Here is a 9,629-nt window from a genome sequence, read left to right on the forward strand (position 1 = left end):
GGGAACCCCTCCACGAGCATCCCAAGTTGCACCCCCTCCCCAGGCACACCCTCCATGAGCACCCCACCCTGCACAGGTACCCCCCAGGCACCCCATTTCTGGGCAGGTCTCCTGAGCACCCCTGGATAAACACCCCACACCTGGGCACACCCTTCCTGGGTACCCCCTGGCAACCCAGCCCAGCTTGTACCCCACTTCCTGGTTCCTTGCCCCAGCAGCCCCCCATCCCAACAACCAGCACCCCCTGGCCAGGCAGGGCTGAGCAGAGGGGTCTCTGCGGAGAGGGGACTTCCTGAGGTGCCTCCTGCTCCACTGTTAGAACCTCCCCTCTTCCAAGAGGGTTGCATCCAAGACAGAAAACAGCCAATGTTCCCACTCCTCCCTGCACCCCAGCTTCCTCCCTCACGCACAAACAGGGATCTAACAGGGACGGACACAGTGATGCAGTACTGGAGCAGGTCACCTCCGTGCATCACCTCACTGCCCCCTTCATGGGGCAGGGACGGTGCTCGCCTGCAAGGAGACAACAGCATCTCCTGGGGACCACATTGGAGAGCCCTGTCCCAGCTGGTTTGGTTTCCAGCATTCCCCTGCTCCTCCCACCACCCAGGTGCTGTTTGTTGAACCGCACGGGCAGGATTTCCAAGCTCCCACTTTCCCCCCTTGGATGCATATTCCTTATTTCTGTGGGACTCACCCAGTAGCAGTTTCAGGTGTGATTCACAGGAGGATGCAATAGGAAGTGATAATCAAAATGGGTTTGGGTATCCCACGTGCTGACGAGCCATGGATCCCGCTTTGGGCGCATCTCCTTGGAGCTGAGCAATGCCCCCTGAAGACAGCAGGATTTGGGTAGCAAGACGGACGTTTCCCAAGCAAAAGCCTGGTGAGGATGGGGGATTTGAACCGAAGCAGCTCACAGCACACGTACTTGATGGCTTCTTGAGCACCACCGTGCACTGGCTGCTGCCCATCACCGTGCTTGTCCCCGGCACTTCAATGAGGAGTGGGAGTTTGATTGCAGGATGCAGAACCAGCTGGAGAGACCGATGGGGATGCAGGAAGGAAATGGCAAAAAACCATCCACACCTCTTCAAAACCAAAAAAACCCAAACTTAAAAACTCCAGAGCTTATTTTTATCCCTGAAGGAGCAGCTTTAAAACCCCAAACTCTGTAACCAGCTCGGTTTTGGGGGAGGCACGGGGTAAGCAGACATGGGGGCCCAGCATCCCCCCACGCTGTGCCCTCACAGCCCGGCAGAGAGCGAGGGCAACCCCAGGGCTATTTATGGCAAGTTCCAAATGAAGACAGTTTTTATATCATTATGGCTTTTGCAGAGCTCTGCTCTTGCAGGGAAATATTTCAAGAATCCTGAAGGAAGCGGGGAGGCAGAGGGAGCTGTATTTTGGGTTTAAAGGCTGGAGCGGGGCTCGCCAGGGGCAGGGACCATGTGGGCGCTGGGCTGGGAGCTGCCTCCCCTTGCAAAACCACTGCATTTTTTTCCCCATTGCTCACTGCCACCCCGGAGGGAGCAGCCTGTGTGTATGGGAGGCAGGAGAGCAAATATGGTAAAATATTTGGGCAGCATCCCTAGGGGAAAAAATCCTGAGTCATTCCTCTAAATTACACTGGGGTCTTTATCACCCCTGGCCACACTGGGGGTTAATGTTACCCACACAAGACCTGGTGCACGGCAGTGCACCGAAAGGTCAAGGCGCATCCGATGGAGCTGAGAGCATCCCAGGGCCGCAACCTTGGGCACAGGCTGTCAGCCAAACCTGGACGAGCCTCAGCACAGCTCCCGTGTCCTTCTGCCTCCTCTGCGGGTGGTCTGAGCCATGTAGACCAAGGGAGAAATGCTCTGACACTGCTCTGCCCATGCACACATGGACTTCGTGCCCATCACTGACCCAGCGCAGCCAAAAGGCAAACAAATGGGAGAGGGAACGGGCTGCTCTGACCTGCAATGTGCCACGTTGTGCCCTTTCCTAGATTTCTCCCAGGGTGCCACCAAAACACGTCCCTGGCTGCCAGGAGGGTTCATCCCTTGCTCATGGTTAGACCGGACTCACCACAGTGTTTAGCCTGCTTGGATGGAGAAGGATGATGGAAAAAAACCACCAAAACCTGCTGGTTTGAAGCAAAAAAACCCAGCAACACCTATGAGGCAGAGCCTTTTCCAGTCACCGATGCCAACTTCTTGGCCAGGAATTGTTTTGATGCATGGTCAGCACCCACTTGCTGCTGCCACGGCATAGCCCACAGCACAATCCCTGCTCCCACTGGGGTCAAAAAGCGTGGGCATCCAGCTTCCTGCTCTCACCACTTTTTGCACTGGGCAAAATCTAAATAATTAGGAAAAATTAGGAAAAACTAAAGGCGGCCAGGGAAAAGTCTCTTTCCATCTGCGTTTCTCAGTGTGCGTTTTGCTAAGGGTCAGGGTTGGGTCTTTTCTCTCCAGCCACTCCAACCCAACCATGGTCAATGCCCCACTCGTTATCAGCCCCCAGCTCCTGTTTCCTTTCCCGGATGGATCTTGGCACTTTCAGTGCAAACTGGACTTCGTTTTCCCTTTATCAGGACCGGCTGCTCCGTACATGGCTTGGCCGGCCTTAACGAGAAGCCGATGCTGTGTCCTCTGCTGGGTGGAAGAGGTGACCTTTCGTTTGCGGTTTAGCAAAGCGTGGGTCTCAGCCAGGGAGGTCTCAAGGTTGAGGAAAATGCTGAGTGCATGGGGAGGTGTTTTCAGGTTATTCCTGGACCTGGGAAGCCTGTTTGGCTTCATGCACCCAAGAAAGGGCTGGGTTCAACTTTGATTTTAAGAGCTGGGTGCTGCCAACCTCACTGTATCCCTGCTCACCGGCCCCAGGGCTGGGAACCTGGACATGAAGTCAGTTTGTGGCTTGAACTTGATTTATTTTTAATTCTCTGCTTGGAACCTCTGGCTTCAGGAACAAACTCTGAGATGCAGTGACCATAAGGACACTCCTCTGCAGAGACTCACTCAGACAAGGCTTTGCAGAGGGATGAAGGCTCAATTTGTGAGACCTTTCATCATCTCAGTCATTGCTCCCTGTCTCAGTTTCCCCTCAGATAGCGCCCAGAATCCTTATCCACCCTGTGCCCCCCAGCCCCCTCCAACAGCCTCAGTGCTGGGAGCAGGAAGGGTTCCCATCCCCTGGCTCCTCCTCATCGCCCCACAACCGTTCTCTTCCAGGAGGCACAAGCTTTACAGGGAGGAGCTCAACTTGACCTCCCTAGCGGCGCCACTGCCGCTCCGGCCGGACGCCAGTTGGCTCCAGTTCCACCTGGGCATCAGCCGGGATGGGCTGTACCCGCGCTCCAGCCCCACCATCAACAGACTGCTCCGGGACATGCGAGACTTCACCACCATCAGTGCTGGTAAGCACCCTCCTGCCACGGGGATGGGACCCTTGGGAGATGGGACAAGGGTTTTAGCAGCAGGAAATTGAGTCCAGTGGGGTCTCACAGCTCCTTCTGTCCCTGCAGACTACAGCCAGGATGAGAAGGCGCTGCTGGGAGCCTGTGACTGCAGCCAGAGTGAGTGCTGCGCTTAATGTCCCCGCTGTCCCCTCATGTCCCTGCCATCCCCTCGCACCCCATCACTTCAGCTGACCCTGGTCCCCAACCCCTCCATCCCAACCTTATGGAAATGAGGAAAGCCAGGCAATGCCAGGCCCTTCTCCCCCCAGTTACACCTCGCCTCCCCAGCAGAGGCTGGAATGTGGGTGCTAGGACACCAGTGCACCACTGGTTTCTGCTGGGGGAGAGGAAGAAGTCCCAAAGAGGATGTAATAAATGGCTGGAGGAAAATCTCCTCCATGGCACATGGGAGAGGGAGGAAAAATGACTGCAGAGGCAGAGGGAGCAGCTGGAGGGAGCAATGGGATGTGCTCACTGGGGTGGAAAACAGAATTGTGTCTGAGTGCGTAACTGGTGCTTCACCACATGGCGGGGAGGTTTCCACATGGCTGGGTCACTAACGTCTCGTTTCCTCCCCAAGTCGTGAAGCCCAGCGGGGTGCACTTGAAGCTGGTCCTCAGGTTCCAGGATTTTGGGAAGGCCATGTTCAAGCCCATGAGGTAAGGCATGCCAGCAGAGCACCCCACATAGCCATGAACCAAGGAGCCCCGAGCGTCCTTGGCAGGGACAGACGCACCACAGCACATCTTCCCTTAAACCCTGAAAAGGTTTAATTATTATTGGCCGTTTGCACAATCTCGGAGACACAGGTGAATAAACACCAGTGCTCCCACACTGCTTATTGATGGAAATTTCTCAGTTCCCAGATGCCAGGCAGTGAAGGACTTGGGGCCAACGTTGCTGTTAGGGACTGCCTGTTTCTTTCTTTTCCCCAGCAGACGTCGTGTTTTACGTTGTTTCTCCTCAGATTCCCCCGAGTATTTCCAAGAAGCAGCCATCGGTCCCGGTCACCTCAAAGAGAAGCTTTAAATTGCTTCTGCACGCACTTGTACCCCCTTGGGACTCTTCACATTTATCCCCCCCTGGCTTTACTTTCCGTGCACAGGCAGGGCAGCTGTGTGACAGCCAGAAAATGAAATTAAATCAGCTGTCCCCGAGCACAGGGCCTGTCCCTGGGTGTGCTGTCCTTGTGCCACCACTTCCCACCGTGTCACCTGCTTGCCCTGCCATTAACCCCCCTGCTCTCTCCCAGGCAGAAACGCGAGGAAGAGACCCCCGAGGACTTTTTCTACTTCGTTGATTTCCAGCGGCACAACGCGGAGATCGCTGCCTTCCACCTGGACAGGTAGGAGCCTGCCACAGCACCCACAGAGTTTGGGCATGAGAAAGGCCATGCCGAGCTGCTCAGCCTTAGATGAGCAATTGCTTCACAGAATCACACACAGAATCGCTCGGTTGGAAAAGCCCTCTGAGATCATCACGTCCAACCGCTCCTGTCTACCCCCTAAACCATATCCTTAAGTACCTCATCTACCCGCTCTTTAAACACATCCAGGGATGGTGACTCCACCACCTCCCTGGGCAGCCTGTTCCAGCTTCTGACCACCCTCTCAGTAAAGAACTTCCTCCTTATCTCTAACCTGAACCTCCCTTGGCACAGCTTGGTGCCGTTTCCCCTTGTTCTATCCCCCATCACCTGGGAGAAGAGACCAGCACCCACCTCTCCACAAGCTCCCTTGAGGCAGTTGTAGGTGGTGATGAGGTCTCCCCTCAGCCTTCTCTTCTCCAGGCTAAACAACCCCAGTTCCCTTAGCCCCTCATCCTTTTGAGGGCTGATGCATTTTTTGGGGATGTGGTGGCTCCGGCTCTCATCTGAAGCCCAGAATGAAGCCCAGGTTGGGAAGGGGTTGAGGATTTGTCACACGCACACATGGTTCCTCCCATGCATTGAAGGGCAGAGACAAGCCCTGGGCGCAGCCTGGATCCCCTCCCAGGGAGGGAGTCACACGCTCAATAAGCAATCAAGGCGTTTGGGATCGAGATAAACTGCAGCGATGCGATTTCAAGCCCTCAAGCTAACGAGCAATTAACCTGACACCTCTTCCCAGCAGGCTTTGTAGTTAATAAAATCAAAAATGCCCTTAGTAGGAGGGCAGCAGCCGCCTTCCCCTCCATGGGTTGAGCAGTGAACATCAAGGGGAAGTGACCCCTGGTGCTAATGGTGGATGGGGGTCCCCAGTTCCCAAGCCCACCCAATATGATAAACAGGACTAAACTGGAGGTGCTGTACCTCAAACTGTGACTGAGGGAGTGAGAAGAGCCCAATTCCCTGCCCAGCTCTGCCCCTACCCCAGCACCATGACTCTGCTTGACTCAGCTACCGCCAGCTCACCTCTCTGCATCCCAGCTCCTCTGCCAGAAAAATGAGGCCGGGCTGCTTTTCTGAAGTGCTTTGTGGTTTTTAGAGCTGAAAGCAAATGATTTTTTTTTCCTTTAAACATTGCTCAATAAATAACAGGCTAAATCCTGTTTCATGCCCGTTCTCAGAAGCAGAGGGCATTACCCAAGGAGCAGAGCGTGGCATTAGCTGCTTCACCCCATGTTACTGACTCAGCAATCAAGAGCAGCTTTCCACTCCTTGACACGAATGCCTTTCTGCCCCAGGCCCTGATTTATTTTTTTTTAAGAATATTTTTGATGAATCAGCTGAGCATTGAGTGCCTCAGAGCGGGGTGATAGCTCCTGGCCTCCTGCGGTCTCAGCCGCCAGGCACAAGGTTCAGAGCATCTTTGCTCTGTGTCAAACCCAACGTTGTGGAACAGCCTGAAGGGCTGCTCGGCCTCCCCAGGACCCTGCTTGTGTGCGAGGGGATGGGAGAAATGGGTGAAGGAAAAGACACAAATCCTGGAGAACATCCAGATGGTTCCAGGCAGCAGATATTAAAATACCAAAATCCAAATTTAGCCACATTTTGGTCCAGATGGTAAAATTATCCTGGCTATGTGCTAGAAAGAAGCTGGGAGAAAAAAAATCCACGTGGATGCAGTCATCAAAAGGCCCCTGGCTTACCAAGGGAAGGGACAAGAGCAGCGTCTGCCATCCCATGCAGCAACGTCTCTTTGCACAGCAGGCACTGAGCCACCTTCCCTTTCGTGCAGGATCCTGGATTTCCGGAGGGTGCCACCCACAGTTGGGAGGTGGATCAACGTCACCAAGGAGATCCTGGAGGTCACCAAGAACGAGATCCTGCAGAGCGTCTTCTTCGTCTCACCGGGTAGGCGAGTGCCTGGCTGCCACACGCTGGGATTAGATGTGTTATTGGTCCATGGGGGGCAGAAGGGCAGGGGCTGGAGGCAAAAGGCAGCAGAAGGACTTGTGCTGTTGAGCAGAAATTAAATCATTAGGTGAAATATGCACAGAGATGTGGTTACAGTAGAGGAATCATCTGCCAGATCTACTTGCCTGCCCTAGTTCCACCTTTCCCCTACTGCGCGTTATCCATTGACCAAAACCCATCACCGTCACACGATGGGGATGAGGTCAGTCCAGGTTATGTTGAAGTCTCCTGCAGCTCCTTTCCCCTCTGTTCTCCTCCAGCCAGCAACGTGTGCTTCTTTGCCAAGTGCCCGTACATGTGCAAGACGGAGTACGCGGTGTGCGGGAACCCTCACCTGCTGGAAGGGTCCCTCTCCGCCTTCCTGCCGTCCCTCAACCTGGCACCGCGACTCTCCATCCCCAACCCGTGGATCCGCTCCTACTCCTTCGATGGAAAAGAGGAGTAAGTGGGTAAATGATGCTGTTTCCCGTATCTGTGTTTCAGGGAGCGCGTGGGAAGGAGAAGGAGCAGAGTACAGACACATACAGAAATTGTACATCCAAGGTTCAGAGATTGCCCATAATTATTTTAATTCCTCTTAATACCTGGGCCTTGACTGGGTTTGATTTCCAGTCTCCTGTGTGCACAAGGAGGGAGGTTTAAGTCCATCTCTGCTTCAGGGTGCTGCTGGGACACGGCAGCAGCAACTGCAGGGTGCATCTCCCCCTTCTCCATCTCCTGCAGGTGGGAAGTGAATCCGCTGTACTGCAACACGGTGAGGGAGATCTACCCCTACAGCAACGGCAACCGGCTGCTCAACATCGTTGACATGGCCATATTTGACTTCCTAATAGGTAAGATGAAATAACGTTCCTTACTTTAATCGGGGCTTTCAGCATCAGTTTGTCTGCCCTCCCACATCACGGTGTTTCTCAAAGCCATCCCTGCTGTTCCATGGACAGTTTTGGGAGATCGCTGTCTCCCCATAGCCAGTGCAACCCCTCCTGATGTGCAAGGGGGACCCCCCTGGCCCACCCCAGCCCATGGGGTTCAGCAAGAGGAAAGCAGCAGCTCTGGGCATCTCAGACACTTCCAGCACAGCAATGCAGATCTGGAAAAAAATATGGCATAGTTAAGAAAATCACTCAACGGCGTGCAAGGGAAACTGTTCCTCTGTCTGCCCTTTACCAGGAAACATGGACCGTCACCACTACGAGATGTTCACCAAGTTTGGGGACGACGGCTTCCTCTTACACCTGGACAATGCCAGAGGGTGAGGCTGCGGGGGGACACGGGGAGGTGGGCGGGCGGTGGGCAGGCACTAAAGCTCTGCGCTCTCTGCTTGCACCCCAGGTTTGGGCGGCATTCCCACGATGAAACCTCCATCCTGGCCCCGCTCTCCCAGTGCTGCATGTAAGTGCCAGCTTCATCTTCCTTCCCAGATGGGGGTGTTCCCACTGTAACCCACTGGCTCCATCCAGCAGCGCAGGGAAGACCCCCTGCTAATCCCAGCCAAGGGGGCAGGGGAGCATGGGAATCACAAGTTGTCTCTGAAATGGGGATTAGGCTTTTAAATCAGTTCAAGTATTAAGCTCTGTTGTGCTGCAGCCTGCTATGGCATCATGCAACCACTCTTTGTGGATAATTTCTATTTTGGATGGTCTCCTGCCATCAGAACACCCTAAACCCCAGGTGGGCTTCCCATATCTCCTTGGACTATGAAGAACAGATCAAAACCTCTGTTGCAGCAACATTTCTCATTGCCATTTTCTGAACTGCTCTCCTCCAGCTCTGCTCTCTTCCTTGCATCAGGGACCTCCAGGCCCTTCCCTGCTGCCCACTGCAACACCAGTTCACACACCAATCCCAGTTACCAGCTGCATTGCTCAGCACTGGGCAAGCATGAGGGTCTCCTTGAAAGCCCATTGAAACCAAAAGGCCTTGCAAGTGTAAAAGCTTTCCCTGGTAGACCAGGAGACACCATCCATTGGATCAAACCCTTCCAGAAGTGTCTCCTCACACTTCCCAGCCCATCAACATGAGATGCAGCCCCATTTGCCTGACACGAAGCTCAGAAGTCTCCATCCAAAAGCCTGGTAGAACTTTGGGACAGGTTAATCAGGTTTCTTCTTCCCATGGCATTAAGGGGAAGCTCATAAATGTTTGTTTGAATGTTATCTTCCCTCTTTATTAATTCACATAAATCATCAGCCGAAAGTTAATTTGAAGAGACAGAACAAGCTGCTCTTCCTTGTGGTTTCTCTTCAGGAGATGCCCAACGAATTTCCTCCCTGTATCTGCTCCATCTCAGCCTCAGCTGTTAACTGCACTCTCTCCTGATGCACTCTTACAACTGGATCTAATTTTAAGAACTGCTATTTGCACCCAGCGAGTCTTTTCATTTATAATTGCAGGCTCACAGTGAGTTTCTCTCACAGCTCCTATTTTGTGAGGTTTAAATTAACTCTGCCTCTTAATTTGGTCTCCATACAGTAAGATCCACAGGTCAGATCCTTCCTACCCTTCCAGATCCACCTCCCCACAGCTCTTTTTAATTTAGTTCTCCCTGTAAAAAGCAGTGGGAAGAAGACTTGCAAGTCACACCTTGTAATAAGCCAACTAGAGCCAATGACAGCGTGAAAGCAACTCGTGCTGCTGGAGGAAGACACACAAACCTCATTTCCCACAGCAGCCAATCCATTTGGAGTGGGGGAGCATCCAAAAACGCTTGGAAAGGAAGTAAAATGGTTTATTTGGGTAAGCACAGAGGCCAAAGACCTCAGCCTGCCCTGCCCTTCTCCCTGAGCTGTGTACAGCCGAGCAGGACCGAAGTCCCCCAGCCAGGAGGGACCCCTCAAGCGCAGGGAT

At 53.6% G+C, this 9,629-nt stretch overlaps 1 protein-coding gene across 1 annotated transcript; it reads left to right on the top strand.

Moving 5' to 3' along the window:
* Positions 1 to 3,218: 3,218 nt before the first annotated feature.
* FAM20A (family with sequence similarity 20, member A) lies at positions 3,219 to 8,178 on the top strand (the record flags this gene model as incomplete). Its single annotated transcript, XM_010186672.1, has 9 exons — positions 3,219 to 3,403; positions 3,512 to 3,562; positions 4,026 to 4,104; positions 4,698 to 4,790; positions 6,604 to 6,719; positions 7,043 to 7,223; positions 7,506 to 7,615; positions 7,953 to 8,034; positions 8,115 to 8,178. Coding segments are annotated over 9 exons (961 nt in total), but the record flags the coding sequence as incomplete, so codon positions are not given.
* Between the last annotated feature and the right edge of the window lie 1,451 nt (positions 8,179 to 9,629).

The sequence above is a fragment of the Mesitornis unicolor genome, unplaced genomic scaffold (assembly GCF_000695765.1).
Source record: "Mesitornis unicolor isolate BGI_N332 unplaced genomic scaffold, ASM69576v1 scaffold48156, whole genome shotgun sequence".
Classification (NCBI taxonomy): Eukaryota; Metazoa; Chordata; class Aves; order Mesitornithiformes; family Mesitornithidae; genus Mesitornis; species Mesitornis unicolor.